The following is a 16101-nucleotide window of genomic DNA, read 5'->3' as shown; positions in this document are numbered from 1 at the left end:
GAAGAAATGTGGAATTGGAGGAAGCCTTGATTGAAATAGAAGTTGGTGGTTCTGTCGTCCAGTCAAGGCAGAAGAGACACTGTGGAAACAAGCAAAGGTTGCGGACAGCCCCATCATAACTGAAAATGCTTGAAAGATGCTTGTGCATGGTAAAATATTTGTGTCTTGCCACCTTAAGAAAAACACCCTAAGGGTGGATTCAGGGGACCATGTTTATTCTTCTCTGCAATTAACGTTTTGCTTTGCGAAACCTAATGCCCTCTGCTGAACTTGGCATGTGGCTCCACTCCACATTCCCTAAAGTGGTGGTATTCAAATGTCCTCCCCATCACAGTGCTAAGGAACCCCAGCATGGCCAGCTGTGGGATCCCTACATGTTGCGGATGAATCCTGAGCTTATTCTGGAGTATAGTGGTACCTCTGGTTGTGAACGGGATCCGTTCCAGAGCCCCGTTCGCAACCTGAACAGAACGCAACCTGTGTCTGCGCGTCTGCGCATGCGTGGGTCGTGACTCACCGCTTCTGCGCATGCGTGTGACATCATTTTGTGTGTCTGCACATGCACGAGTGGCAAAACCCGGAAGTAACCCTTTCTGGTACTTCCAGGTTGCCGCGGGACGCAACCTGAAAAGACGTAACCCGCAGCGTTCCCATTTTCTATCCTATAATTATCTTAACACATTCTTGCCTTATTTTTCCTTTAATTTTCTATTAATCTATTTATACTTAATTCCTTATGACATTTCTACTAAAGCCATATAACTTCATTCCAACATTTTTCTAACATTCCTTAATTTTACAATGTTTCTATAAATAGTCTTTAAACTTCTTACAATCTTCTTCCACCGACTCTTCTCCCTGGTCTCGGATCTTGCCAGTCATTTCCGCCAATTCCATATAGTCCATCAACTTTGTCTGCCATTGTCCAACACTTCAGTGCTTTCAAGAAGCAGCTATTCTCTCAACCAGCAAAAAGCAGATGGTTCACAACAAAATTTAAAGGTCTGGCAGGGCAGGTCCACCTCCTTCTTTGGCATCCATCAATATCTTAAGTTTTACTTGAGGCTTCCTGCCCTGCCAAACAACTCTAGAAACAACCCTCTGCCACCTCCTGAAACAAACCATCCCATCCAAAGCTTGCAATGTTTGAAACAAAAGCAACATCCCCAGCAACACAGCAGCCCTCATCCCCACCACAGTAACTCAGCCCAACAGTAACAACTTCTGATTTGTCCATATTTCCAAATCCCCCTTCTCTTCAATCCAACATCCTTCACAGTTATCCTTCAACAGATTCACATTTTTGGCGGTCATACTAACCCCCAAATACCTCTCTTTCTCAACCGATATTAGTCCTGTCACCTCCTGAAACTCTGTCAAGCTTTCCTTTTCCAGTTCAGATAGGGCTCTGGTCCTCAAATTCATCTGTTCTTCTTTAAGTTCAATCATAACGAATGTCAGCTTATGTTCATCAGCTTGTCTTTGTATGGATGGGACTCTCCTCTCCAGTTGTATTGCTTTAGATTCAGCAGCAAGGGTTTTTTCCCTGACTTCATCTGCAGTTTGCCGTATCAGAGTAGATTCCTATGTCAGTTTCTGGGTGGTTTCTGAATTGGTATTCACCTTTTGTCCCAAGTTATTTAAACTTTCTACAATTAAGTCAATTTCAATATTTGCAGCATCCATTTTCACATTTATCACGTCTGTTTTCTTGTGAAGTTGTTCCAGCGAATCATTTATTTTCAATAATGCAGCCACTAAGGCCTCTTCTGTCGACATCCTGTCTGCTTTTTCCTTTCCATTTGCCATAACACTTAAGAGATTCAAGGTCAATTCCAAAGTCTCACACTTTTTTATCTTGCAGCTGGAAATTCCCCTAGCCCAGCTCCTGTAAAGTAACCAATTTCAAAAGCTTCCACTAGGGGAAAACAGTTTCTATTTGTATCGGTCAGTATGTCCTCTTTTAAACACAGTTTCAATAATCCAAAGTTAGTTTCAATTTTCAGTTACTTTCCTCCTTTTTTTTGAAAACAACTGGAGACAGTAGAAACAATGTATTCTCTTGTTTAGCTACCTGTCAATGAACATTCTAAACGCTGTCAATGGACGTTCCAAAAAAACATCAATCCTGCTAGCAGCCCGTTTCCAGGGTCAGAGCGGCGGTATTTTAACTCTCTTAACTCTCTCCTACAGGCATATTCAGTCCACCACTTCCCCCCCTCTTCTCCTGTCTCCAAAAAGGGGGGGGGGTTAGTTCTTTACAGATGGAAATTTAGTCTTTTACAAAAGGCTTTCCAAGACTTTAGCTTGCAGCCTCCTTGCTTCAGTTTATCTACAAAAGGGGGAGGCGGACTTCCTGTATTGAACCTCCCCGTTTCGATGCCAGATTAAACGTTTAAAAATCCAATTCTTCCCAATTCAGCTCTACTCACGGGTAATTACTTTAGAGTCAAATTGTCCACAGGAAAAAGTCAGTGCTCTCCGACAACAGCTATGTGGCTTCGCTCCGTGGAAGAAGCAGACGATTCGAAGCACTGCACCACCCACCCCACATCGCTCCGGATCCCCGAAACTGGGTTTCCCCGCGAGTAGGGGAGGCGCAAATTGTGCCCGCCGAATCCCACGTTCACAGGCTTCTCCCGCCTGTGATTTTTATGGGTCTCCGCCTTCGCCGTGGCGGTACAGACCCAAATTCCCATGGAGCAAATTCCTCCCGATCAGAGGAATTCCACCATTGCCAGAGGCACCAACCCGGAAGTCCTACTTTATTTATTTTATATTATACAGTATTTACCAATAACATTGTGCCTGCTATCATATTTAGTACATCCAAGGTTGACAATTGATCTCTTCTATATTGACTACGGGACATGGGTGGCGCTGTGGTCTAAACCACTGAGCCTAGGGCTTGCCGATTGGAAGGTCGGCGGTTCGAATCCCCGTGATGGGGTGTGCTCCCGTTGCTCGGTCCCAGCTCCTGCCAACCAAGCAGTTCGAAGGCACGTCAAAGTGCAAGTAGATAAATAGGTAGCACTCTGGCGGGAAGGTAAATGGCATTTCCGTGTGCTGTTCTGGTTTTGCCAGAAGCGGCTTAGTCATGCTGGCCACATGACATGGAAAAATTGTCTGAGGACAAACGTCGACTCCTTAAGCCAGTAAAGCGAGATGAGCGCTGCAACCCCCAGAGTCATTTGTGATTGGACTTAACTGTCAGGAGTCCTTTACCTTTACCTTTTTATATTGACTCCAATATAAAATGCACATTGCCCAATTAAGATGGAATTTCCATAATCTCTGGCTATTGGCCATGCTGGAAGGGGCTGATGGGAGCTGGAACTCAACGGCATGTGGAAGGCGATGGATTGAGGAGGAGTGCTGTATTGCATGGATCAAGTTGGTCACTATATTGACAAGAGAAGTAGTTACAGTGGTACCTTGGAACTCGAACGTAATCCATTCCGGAAGACCATTCGACCTCCGAAACGGTCAAGTTCCAAGCCGCAGCTTCTGATTGGTTCTTGCTCTCAGTGGAAGCTGCTTCGGATGTTTGAGTTCTGAGGGACGTTCGAAAACTGGAGCACGTCCGGGTTTTCGGCTATCGGGAACCAAAACGTTCGGCAATGGAGCCGTTCGAGTTCCGAGGTACCACTGTATTTCATAGGGCATAGGCATATTGCCCGGATATGTGTACCTGATTTGATGAGTGTCTCAAAAGTGTGAATCCTTAGGGTCATATCAAAATGTCTGACACCCCAAGCATATGGAGAGCATTTTTAAATTTAGGATGGGGACAGCCGTAGGCAAGGCTGTTGTGCACCATGCTGTGACATTCTAGAATTTTCAGGACATCAAGAAGAATAGCAGCTGAGACTGGGCAGTGCACAAACCCTGTGTATTATTCTGCAGCCAACAAGAGACGACCGTGGGTGGCTCATTAGTCCAGTTGGTGACAACCCCGGGTGGACAGTAGTAGCAGCTATCATCCCAGCTCTGCTCTGCACCATACTGGTATTTATGGACCAGCAGATCACTGCAGTTATTGTGAACAGGAAGGAACATAAGCTTAAGGTAATGGTATACTTTGCTTGTTGAAGTCTGCAATACTTTTCTTTCTGTTACTATGATATGAGAAGTATAATCAGGACAGCAGCATTGTGATGGCATTAAAAGGCTCAGATGAAAGATACTTAGTTGTGTTCTTTCATTTCTGTGGGTCTGCTCCGAGTAAAACTTAGTTGAATGCCACCCACTGGTTTTAATCAGCGCTTTGGTCCCATTGCAATTAGTAGCACTTTAGACTAATGTAAGCCTCAGTGATTTTAATGGGACTAAAACATTACTACTCCCATCCTTAGCTGGAAGTAAATCTCATTAATGTCAATGGGCCTTGCTTCTGAGTAGGCATGTTTAGGATTGCAGTGTACAACTGGATGTGCCTCTTGCTTGCAGGTATTTTATATATTCTTTGTCATCCTAATCTTCAGGTTTGGAGAAGTGAACATCTCATGCTACTACATTTTTGCAATGTAATGAATAAAAACTGTTCTTCCACTCAATCAAATGTCTTCCTGACACCCAGGAACACATAATCATGCTTGTTTCTGTTGATATTCACTTTCAGCAATTACATGTATTCCTTTTCTCATATTGTGAACTGAAGCCCAACTGCTTCTAAACTCTGATAGTGATTAATATATTTAGAAAAATTCTGCAAGTGGCCAATATGACCACTTATTTTATTTTAAAAATAAGAGTGAATTTTCATCTTTTCAAGTATTTGAAAAATGGGAACATGTCTGATAATTATTTAAGCATTCTATGATACGTATTAGTCTTACAAAAATCTGTTATAAAATTGCAAGGAAACCAGCAGTTTATTGGGTTGCTCCAATAAACAGATAACCTGTCTCACGTTTTCTTCCATAGGCAGGCTGTTTAACATAACCTCATCTGCACTGCTAATTTTAGGTATATCACAAACAAATGCCCTCATTAGATCTAAGTTATCTGATGAATAAACGGCTTTATAAAATTCGAAAGGCAAAGTTACAATTTCTTTTTTTGTTTTGTTTTTAATAATCTCTTTCCCTGTTCTAAATTAATCAAGGTGGTAATGTTCTTCTTTTGTTTGTCCACAAACTTACTAGCAAATTTACTTATCAGCTTTATTGCCTTTCTTGAAATAGGTCGGCTTAGTAAATAAGCAGAGATCTTTCTGCTTTTAAAACAACTTGCAAAACCCAACAGTTTTCTATTGACCTCCCAGCAGATCTCAGGGTATAGGAAAATAAATATGGGAGAAAGTATGCTCTCTAACAGATTTTGTGTGTGTGTGTGTGTGTGTGTGTGTGTGTGTGTGGTTTTAGCTAGTTCAAAGTACTGCCAAAAGTGAAAGTATCTTGCATCTGACAGAGGTTGGATAATCTGCTTCTTACCTACTATCATCTTCCATGGTATGAAGAACTGGGGCCTGACCTTTGCCATCAGGTGTCCTGTGACCTCTGTTGCATTTCAAGCATGTGACAAACCTTTCTCTAGAACTTGTTAGTATTTGATAGCTCTCTGAATATATAAGCTTCTAGCTGCCATCTGCTAATGACTTATATCTCCACAGAAAGGGGGCGGCTACCACTTGGACCTTCTAACGGTGGGCGTCATGATTGGTGTGTGTTCAGTGATGGGGTTGCCTTGGTTTGTTGCTGCCACCGTTCTTTCCATCAGTCATGTCAACAGCCTCAAACTGGAGTCCAGCGTGGCAGCTCCTGGAGAGCAACCTAAATTCCTGGGCATACGTGAGCAAAGAGCTACCGGATTGATGATTTTTGTACTAATGGGCCTCTCGGTTTTCATCACTAGTGCGTTGCAGGTAAAAGGAACTTTCAAGGTTACAATATGACAATAGCCCCATTTTTGGGAAAGTGCTGAAATTAGATGGTGTTGGTTTTAATATGAGAAACCAGCTTTGGCAATGGCAATTAACTCTGGATTTCTGTTCCAAAAGTGCACTTACGGTATTTGCAGAAGGTGTTTTGGAGAGATGGCCTCATTAAATGGGAGCTTTATATCCTTCTGCTCCTCAGACTATAGGTACCTAGAGCACAGTTTTTTTCTGCATTAAATTGGAGCCAGATAATTCTCTTATACTCAAAATAGCAAAAATATCCTTTCTCTCAGCTCCCATGGGCTACTAAATTGACATGTAGACAACTGCATAGTTAGACCCTAATAAGTGTTAGGATTGTGGCCTAAGTCTTTGCTCAGTCTGCATTTCATTGACAAGATAAGGGTTGGAAGAGTTGCCAGGAGATATCACAGAGGCAGGGAGGAGAGGCTGAGAAGGCAGATTTAGGCTTTCTTGGTGGGCCATTTTATATTATTTGCCAATACAATGACAGGTAGGAACTGTGCTTCAAGAGCTAGATGCATCCTATTAAGTGTGCCCCACAAATAAATATATAACTCATCTGTTTGTAATGCACAGTTTGCTGCTTATTAGTTATAGTTGTCTCTATTGACTTTTTACAACCAAGCCTTTATGCTTTATGAATTTTGTACTATGCTTTTAAATGCTGTTTTTACTGTTCTTGGATGCTGTTTGGAGCGTTGTTTTGGCAGAAGGTATGGTGTATAAGTGCTTGAAGTGAATGAATAAATGAATAGTGGAATGATGTGTGTACTCTCTTTCCAGTTTATACCTATGCCTGTCCTCTATGGAGTGTTCCTGTACATGGGCGTTTCTTCCCTGGACGGAATTCAGGTATGCAGTTTGTGAAGCCTCACAAGAAAGGATCCCTTCTCTGTGCTGACCTCATAAATGCCTCGCCCTTTACCCTGTACTTCCGGGTAAGCAGCAGCAATGCAATGGAGGTCAGGGGAGAGGCAGCAGCCTACCATGCCTTCTGCCAATGAATGGGCTGCTGCTCCCTGCCTTTGGCAAAGCGTGGCTTTCTTGCCTTTCAACGTGACAGAAATCCCTTTTATTTATTAATATGAGATAAGAACTGGAAGACAGGGAATCATTTCCTAATGAAATGGAAAGCACCTTCTAGTGAAGATTAATATTGCTTTCAAGGTACACCCACATGTTAAAGGTGTTTGTTAAAGGTGTTTGTGTCTTGTGTGGAAAATGCCCTTAGCTATTTTATACAGATTTGTGTAAGGTAGTTCATGAAGTAGGCACTCTATAGTAATTTATGCCTTGTTTCAAATGCTTGATTTATTCTGTCATATGCTCTCCCTAGTTCTTTGATCGCCTGAAGCTCATTGGAATGCCAACCAAACACCAGCCGGACTTCATCTATCTTCGACACGTTCCATTGCGAAAAGTACACCTCTTCACTGCCATCCAAATGACCTGCCTCATTCTTCTCTGGGCTATTAAGGCATCTCGTGCTGCTATTGTCTTTCCCATGATGGTAAAAACCTATATATGAATAGGCCATAATGTTATCACGTGGACTGAGATTGCATCTGTAAAAATTGGCCTGTGTTTTGTGTCTTACTGCTGTTAAAAAGCCCCATTTATTAATGGGAATTCTGTTCCCCAAATGACTTTTGTGTCCTTAGCCTATTTCTTTGGTTACACAGTATTTATAAGCCAGTGTACAAAGTGGATAACAGAAGTCGAACCAGAAGGCAGGTTTGTTGTTGTTTAGTCGTTTTGTCGTGTCCGACTCTTCATGACCCCATGGACCAGAGCACGCCAGGCACTCCTGTCTTCCACTGCCTCCCGCAGTTTGGTCAGACTCATGCTGGTAGCTTTGAGAACACTATCCAACCATCTCGTCCTCTGTCGTCCCCTTCTCCTTGTGCCCTCCATCTTTCCCAACATCAGGGTATTTTCCAGGAAGTCTTCTCTTCTCATGAGGTGGCCAAAGTACTGGAGCCTCAGCTTCAGGATCTGTCCTTCCAGTGAGCGAAGGCAGGTTAGCCAGCCACAATTTAACCAAATTGGAAGGGATGGAAGGTGTCAGTAAAAAGGTAAAGGGACCCCTGACCATTAGGTCCTGTCGTGACTGACTCTGGGGTTGCGGTGTTCATCTCGCTTTATTGGCTGAGGGAGTTGGCGTACAGCTTCCGGGTCATGTGGCCAGCATGACTAAGCTGCTAGGTTGGCAGGAGCAGGGACCGAGGAATGGGAGCTCATCCCATCGTGGGGATTCAAACTGCCGACCTCTGATCGGCAAGTCCTAGGCTCTGTGGTTAAACCCACAATGCCAGCCGCGTCCCTAAGGTGTCAGTAGTACCACCACAAATATAAATATGGACTCTGATCTAACATCTGACTGCAGTCCAGTTCAGATAGTTGGCAGTAGTTCCAATCAGCCTTATTTTTTTTTGTTTTGGGGGGGTATATTTTGATCCCTGAAGCAGAGCCCAAATGGTTCCCTCCCTACTAGGGCCAACACTTTTGAAAGTTTTGCTGCAACACCAATCCCTGCCTTCCTCTATCCTTCATCTGTCCCCATGGTGTTGTCTAAAGCAAGTTGCTTTGCTCTGCTGCATGATAGAGGCAGCGCTGGCTTCCCCTTCATAATAGCTGATTATTGCTATTGTTTGATTGCCTGAGCTGGGTTACAAACATGCTGGATTTTCATTAACATGTAACCCCCCAAATTTTGGATCCCCTCCAAGCTGATACTAAACTGTTGTGTTCCTTTTGAGCCACAGACCCTGTGTTTTGTGCCTCCCCCCCCCAGCTGAACAATTGACACAGCAAACCAGGGTTCCAAGTTAACACCCCCAAATCCGGCATTGTCTAATCACCTCCAAACTGATGCCACAGTTTTGTGCTCATTTTGTGCCATTTTGTCCTGAAAAGCCCATGTTTTGTACCTCCACCCCACTCAAAACTGCGTAATTAATAGACTGAGAGCCAGAGGTATTCTCCCAAACAAAATGGCACAAAAAGGACACAAAACTTTGGCATTAGCTTGGAGGGATTTTGGGATTACACATGAATGAAGTTCTCTTGCTCTCCTGTTTGTCTCCTTGCCACAAACAAAACTCTGCAGCAAGAATGGCAATCTTTGCATAACATTTGATCATGGAAGAGGAGAGTAAAGAAAATTGTGTCTTTCTCCCCCTGTCTGGTACCCTTTATCCCCTTTGTCTTCATCTGTGTATTGTTCCAGCTGGTGAATCCTCTCATTAAGAGTGTGAGTGCTCTTTATCTTTTCCCACCTTCCCATTTCTCTTCTCCTTACTACAACAAGGTTTTGGCGTTAGTCTTTGTACGGAAGCTCATGGATGTCTGCTTTTCAAAGCGGGAACTCAGTTGGCTTGATGACCTTATGCCAGAGAGCAAGAAGAAAAGATTGGACGATGCACAGATTGTGGCACAGGAAGCAGAGCAAGCAGAGCAAGCAGAGGTAAGCAGGTTTATGTATTGCATGTATGTGTCCACCCTTCAGAATCTGATTGTGCTGTAGCAAAGTTAGGCACCAGCTAGAAGATCCTCTTGTACTTTCTTATTATCAAGGGCAGGCACAGACATGTTACTCTTGAGACACCCATCTCATCACTCAAGCCCTTTTTGATCTTTCCTGTGCTATCACCATCTAGTTCAGGGGTCTCCAACCTTTAAGACAAAAAGAGCCACTTGGACCCGTTTCCGAAGAAAACAACAACTGGGAGCCGCAAAACCGGGAAGGTGACGTCGGGACGGTGCGTGACTAACGCACACACGCACTGCCCCCATGCGACGTCACAGCCAGTACAGCGCCCGCCACAGTGGGGAGTGTCGGGGCACACAATGCGCTTCCTCCCCTCGCTAGTATCTGCCCCGGAGCCGCGGCAAAGGTGTAAAAGAGCCACATGCGGCTCCGGAGCCGCGGGTTGCAGACCCCTGATTTAGTTCCTCCCAATTTTCTCTTATTGATCAGTTGCCAATCCCTTACCATTTTCCACCCTAAATTCATACAGCAGCGGAGGAAGCCGCTTGGGCACCTGGGGCAGCACGCCCAAGGGCGGGGTGAGCCGCCCATAAAGCTGGGGCAAGCCACCCATATAGGCGAGCCGAGGGCGGGACGAGCCACCCATAGGGGCGGGGCGCACCATGGGGCCTCTGGAATCTGCCTGCCTCCTCCCACTCAGCCGCCCTACAGCTGGGGCGGAGGCAGTGGGTGGACCGCTTGGGCAGTGTAGAGGCTGCGTGTACCCAAGCCACCATGTCTCTCCCAGGTGAGATACGTGGCTTGGGTGGGCTAGGCAGGCCCTGCGGTGAGTGCCTCCCGGCATTTCACCAACTGTCCATCATCTCCATCTGCATGCAATTCTTATCAAAATACTGTAAGAGAGAATATTAAATAAAGGAATAAAGAGAAAAGAGAAAGGAAATAAGAAAGAAATAGATAAAAGGTAAAATGACTTCCAGCTAGCCATCCCTCAGTTGTATATACAGTCATACCTTGGTTCCCCAATGCCTTGCGAGAACCGTTTTGGCTGCTGAATGCCACAAACCCGAAAGTGAGTGTTCCAGTTTGCAAACGTTCTTTGGAAGCCAAATATCTGACTCGGCTTCTGCGGCTTCCGATTGAGTGCAGGAAGCTCCTGCAGCCAATAGGAAGCCGCGCCTTGGTTGTTGAACATTTTCAGAAGTAAACAGACTTCCGGAACGGATTCCGTTTGACAACCAAGGTACGACTGTACAATAATTCTTCAAAGTGGTCAAATGTTCAGTCTAAATTAATATCCAACTGTTCTGCCCTCTGCTGGGCAATGTTTTTCCAATCTTCAGGAACTTTGTTCTGAGTCACTTTTTCAGCCGTCCCAGATCCATCCTCCTGACTCTCAGCTTGGTCAGGACTGTGACAGTCAATGCCTCACAGTTCCAGTTACGGTGCAAGGAATTTAAATGGGAGATGATCCGGCTGTGTACTGTACTGTAATTGTCCTTGAATTGTGGCCTGCACCCACCGCACCCACCGCACCCCCCTTCCTCCGCCCCTGCATCTGTATAACTGCACACAGGCTTTCTTTGCACAATAAGGAACCTTGCAAAAAGTGGGGTCCCTGTGTACACACACACACTTTATATATTTGTATGCTTTGTTCACATGTTCAGAGGAATGCATAGAGACTAAGGCTTTGTTCACATTCCTGTTCACCGTGCGTTGTTATAAAATGTTACTTTTCGATGTGTTGTTTCTCAAATCAGCCTTACGCCAGCTTTATGTGTCAAACAGGAGCCTGAAAAGATGAAAGAATCTTCAGAAGAAACTGTAGTTCAAATGCCAAATTTTCTTACTGTACCGGGAGCTGGAACTCCACCACCAAAACTTCCCCAAAAAAATACCAACAGGTAAAAACTCAAAACGGGTAAAAACACAAAATTGTGAAGTCAAAAAGAAAATATTAGCCTTTGGGGAGGTCATAAAATCAACACAAAAAGGGCATTCAATGGCACTAAATGAGTGACCAATGCTTGCTATAATTTTGGTGAATTCCAGATATCCAGAAATTGCATGTTTCCTCTTTTATTTTTATTTTTGAATATCTCTTATTTTGTGTTCCAGTGGCTTTTTACAATAGCAGGGAGAGAAATTCAACTTGGCAATGCTGTGTTAATTAACATCTGTAGTGGGCAAGGAGACCAATTCAGTTACAAATAAACAGAGCTGAACTTCTTGGTGAATTGCAATTCAGCAGTTTCACACTGGAGCTTCCCTTTGAAATTGATTTCTTCAAGAATCGCCACTTTTATGATCAGTAGCAGAGAGTCTACCAGGACACTCTGCAACTGATCTAAAGATGGCCATACTTGTTAGTCTTTCAGGTACTACAAAACTCTTATTTGACTTTGCATTATTTTGCAGTGCTTTTAATTTCACTGTCCTAGGAGTTAATCTCTAACTAAAATGATTATTGCAGGCCTGATCCTTTAGAAATCAACATCACTGACGAAATGGCTAAAACAATCTTGTGGAAGAACATCGTGAATCAATAAATGCTCTAAATCAAGAGTAGAGGTACGGAGATTTCGCTGTACAGTGACCCTGGACCTGTACTTACCCATGCAATCTTCAAGCCAGCCAGCTAGAGTGGTTAATTTAAGGTACTGGCGAGAGCAGAGCATTAAACAATTTCACCCACACCCACCCCGCAAAATAAAGTGTTTTAAAAATAGCATGCTGGAACACAGCCTACCCAAACAGCTATTCCACATTCACTAAGGTGGACAGAACATAGCAGAGTGTGCATGCAAACACAAAACATTATGCCGTCTGGACTGTGGAAAGTCTCTTGCAATGCTACACTTCAATTACAACAGTGGAGCAATCATTAGGTAGTGCTAGGAGCACATTAGGTAGTCTGGTAGCACATCTAATCTATTTTGCACTGTATTTCTGTGTGCAAAGGATACAAGCATTTGACAGTCACTGATAGGCAAATTGACACTGTTTCTCATGCTCTCGGACTTAGAGTCATAGAACCATAGATTCATGGAGTTGGAAGGGACCATGAGGATCATCTAGTCCAAGGTTTCCAAACTTGTATCTCCAGCTGTTTTGGGATTACAGTTCTCATCATCCCTGGCCACTGGTCCTGTTAGTTACCCTCTGGCCCTCTGGCTTAAGCCAGGTAAACAAAGCTTTGGGAAGGAGGCATAAGGCTCTGGCAAGGTCCTAGAGCCCTCCCTCCTCCTTCCCAAAGCCTGATAAACACTTGCCTGGCTTTGCGAAGGAGACAGGAAGACTCTAGAACCCCGTAAGAGCCCTCATGCCTCCTCCTTCAAGCCAGGCAAGTGCTTACTGGGCTCTGAGAAGTCACCCTCCTTGGTTGTGCACCCAGTGCCCCTGCGCCTCTTGTGTTACCCCAAATCATCTTTGATAGAAGAAGATGGAGCTTGGAGAAGAAACCGCATTGATTCCTACCTCCAGAATGTCCAGAATTAATCTATCTCTAATAGCATGTTTTGGTTCACAGCTTTGCCATTCATGCCCCTCTGCTTTGGATGAGGAGCAGCAGCACACGAAGATGACTCAGGGAAGAGCCAAGACATGCAGGCAAGGAAGAAAAATGCTTTTGCAATAGAAAAGGGTGCAAGCAAACAAACTGCCCCAGTACTTCCTTCACACAAGTAACTGGGTTCATATTAAAAAGCCATTCAGAAGTGTTTTGAATATCCTTTAGTGTGCTTCAGTGGCCATCCTAATTATCTTCAGACCAGCAAATCAAGACGCACATGAAACAATGAAAATTCAGTGTTAAAGCCTGTGTGTGTGTGTGTGTATGTGTGTGTACATTTGCCGTGTTGCAGTTTCTTAGCTATAGAGAGACTGCTGTCTCTGCATACTTAAAGTCTCCCTCTTCAGTGTCTGTTTTTTTTTAACCTTTTAAACTTTGAATGTACAACACCACCACTATGTTTGGATTTTCTTTTTTTATTCTTTGTATTTACTTATTCTTTGCAGAAATAATTCAATTAGGGTTTGCCTGAGTTTCTACACAGAATCAGAGAAGCAACTGATAAGAGATAACTTACAAGAAAATGTGGGGCGGGGAATGGCCTTCTGAAATGCTCATTTTAGAAAAAATTAGGTCACATTATTTTAATTCCTTTGTTTTTTTAGCTACTTTATGATGAAACCCCAATTCATCAGAACATTTACATGTTTCAGTCACAATATAGACATGGGCCAAACATATCTGTGTTGATTTGTCTGTGTGTGTGATCTTCATGGTCTAGGTAAAAGCAACCAAGCCATTGACCATAGCAATGTAAATGAGCTAGCAGGCTAGAGAAGGGCAATTGTGTCAACAGCTATTGATATCACAATCGGCACTCTCTTGACAAATCCCTGCAGCCCAATGTATTATGAAGGCAAAAGTGGACTGATATGGGGAGAGCAGCAGTTGAGCCCAGAAATGTGATCAGAAATGTTGAGTTCATAGATTGAGAACAAAATAACAGACATCAAAAGTTGCCTTTGAGGCGATTGGGCCAGGAGTCTCAGTGCCTCAGTGCATGGAAACTTAGTTCATGATATTCTTCTACCCCTTTGAAATTAATAACATCAGAGCTAATTGATCTACTAGTCAGAAATTTGGTTCTTGATTATTCTGTTTTCTATTATCGTTTGAGAACATTCTTGTGTGCCTTTTCAGGTCAAGAAGTGAACCTCCCCAAGTGTTAATTGGCCAAGAAATGATGACTAGGGCCGATGCTATTGCCCCAAGTGATGCTTGGTCATTTGAATCGATGGCATGATTTCAGGTGCTCCAAGGGCAGGTTTCAAGGAAGCCAACCAACCAGTTTGCTCCATTGGGGCCCTGTGCATTATCCACTACTGCAACTGGGAGGGAGACATAACTATATTACAGAGCAGGGACTCACTCTGCTTCCTCACCCATCCAATCTGGTGCTTTGACTATGTGGCAGGGGGGCTGATGGTAGCATAAGTAGTTCATGCTTCCAAAGCTGCTGGCACCTCAAAAGAATTGGTTGCATAGCATTTTGACCATCCTGGGCCCCTCAAAATTCAGAGAAGTTAAAAAATTTAAATAGACAAGAAAGAGATGGGCATGGCCTGCTGACTTTTCAGAACAAATCAATAATATCTGCCCTGACTTCTGCTGCCTTTTTGTACCCAAGAGCCAGATTGTGTGTGTGTTGATTTCCTCATAAAGCAGTGCTCTGCAATGGCCAATCCATACTTTGTCAAAACCTTTGAGGGACAAGGCAGGGATGATAGGCCAGGTGAGTAGGTCAGGATTCTCCAACCTAGACAGAACACTGTTGTCTTTTCTCAAGTTCTTCCTGTAGGTTTTTCTGTACCAAGTAAATTGATATTTTTCAGAAGTTGGACATGTGTTTATTGAGGACACATTGGGAAAGAGGGTACTAAGCTGGGAACAACAATACCACATGCTTAAAACTCATTTAAAGCTATTCCTTCACAGTAGAAACCCTGGAACAGAAGTTCTGTGATGGAGACTCTTAGCAGCGATTCTTGCTCCCAATATTTTTTTGGAGGAAGCGGTGGCAGTTTATACTGCAAACCTTTAGCAGTTTCATTCCACCTCGATCGAAGTGCAATTTAGATCTGTTACCCTTCCATGAAACTTAAGCCAAACTACATTGCTCATTTCTCCAATTCTCTCCTTATCAATATTCCTTCATCTCTTGGCTATGTGAAGAAAACCAGCATGGTGGAAAGAGTTGTGAGTGGTTTATTTTCCTTGTAAATGTTTGCCTCAAGAGTGGCTGGGGAAAACCAGCTGGATGGGCGGGGTACAAATATTAAAATTATTATTATCAAGACCCAGAATGAAGACATGAGACTCAAGAGCTGGACTGAAAAGAAGAGCACAACTTTTATTGATAGACAACATGATCGGCAATGAGCAAAAGTCCTCTCTCCTTATCCCCCTTTCAGAGTATGAGTTCTTGGTGATAAGGTGAGAGCCAGGAGGTACTGTCTTGCACAGTCTGCCTCCTTTGGGTGACAGTACCCTGGCTCAGATTCTTGTGTTGCATTGGTGGCCCTTTTATGGCACACAGAGGCAAGCAAGGGAGGAGCAAGCACTTACATACATACTTAAATCCCATTCCCCACTATTGACTGCCATCCTTGTCAGCTGATCTGGCTCTGCATTGCAGTCTTGTGTTCCAAGGGTGTGAGCAAAGCCATCTCATTCACAAGCGCACAAGGAGCTGTGGAGGGGTAGTCAAAGTGGTGGCATTGCCCTTTTAAAGTGGCTGTAATTGTAGGGATTCCATGCTTTAAGTAAGCAGCCTTTAAGACTGGCAGGAGATCAAAGGTGCACGTTTCATATCTGGGCTTAATTCCTTATGCTGAGAGCGGTTTACAAGATTATACAACTTGAATAGAGGCGCATATTTCATGGGGGAAAGTGGGCAAGAGGTCTGATAGGTTACACCTGTTGTCCTTGGGAACAGAGAGCATTAAATGCCCTGCAGGAATGGGCATGCTGAATTGGTCAGGGTAAACTTACCAATCCTAAGCTGGAGGCAGGTTTGGGAGACAGGATGCAAATCGTTTGCAAGTCACTCTGAACCTTGGGGGTGATTTCCCCCCCCCCGACGCAAAATTGAGATTGTTTTAAGATACTTCATTGGTGAGAACATTTAGCATT

The 16101-nt window shown here is 43.8% G+C and overlaps 1 protein-coding gene across 3 annotated transcripts in view; it reads left to right on the top strand.

Moving 5' to 3' along the window:
* SLC4A8 (solute carrier family 4 member 8) overlaps positions 1–13213 on the top strand; it is a 70599-nt gene extending 57386 nt beyond the window's left edge. For 2 of the 3 annotated variants that reach the window (XM_082205483.1, XM_082205484.1), the window contains exons 18-25: positions 3907–4068; positions 5615–5866; positions 6689–6757; positions 7242–7415; positions 9216–9371; positions 11187–11302; positions 11872–11969; positions 12928–13213. In XM_082205483.1, the coding sequence (XP_082061609.1) occupies positions 3907–4068; positions 5615–5866; positions 6689–6757; positions 7242–7415; positions 9216–9371; positions 11187–11302; positions 11872–11947 (1005 nt within the window). In that variant the 3' untranslated portion in view covers positions 11948–11969; positions 12928–13213. Of the gene's footprint in view, positions 1–3906; positions 4069–5614; positions 5867–6688; positions 6758–7241; positions 7416–9215; positions 9372–11186; positions 11303–11871; positions 12056–12927 lie in introns of all 3 variants that reach the window. The other variant, XR_014214997.1, reaches the window with a different exon arrangement.
* The last annotated feature ends 2888 nt before the right edge of the window (positions 13214–16101 follow it).

The sequence above is a fragment of the Podarcis vaucheri genome (assembly GCF_965113315.1).
Source record: "Podarcis vaucheri genome assembly, chromosome: 2".
Classification (NCBI taxonomy): Eukaryota; Metazoa; Chordata; class Lepidosauria; order Squamata; family Lacertidae; genus Podarcis; species Podarcis vaucheri.
The sequence above is the reverse complement of the archived record's forward strand: the minus strand, read 5'-3'. Positions and strand labels throughout refer to the sequence as shown.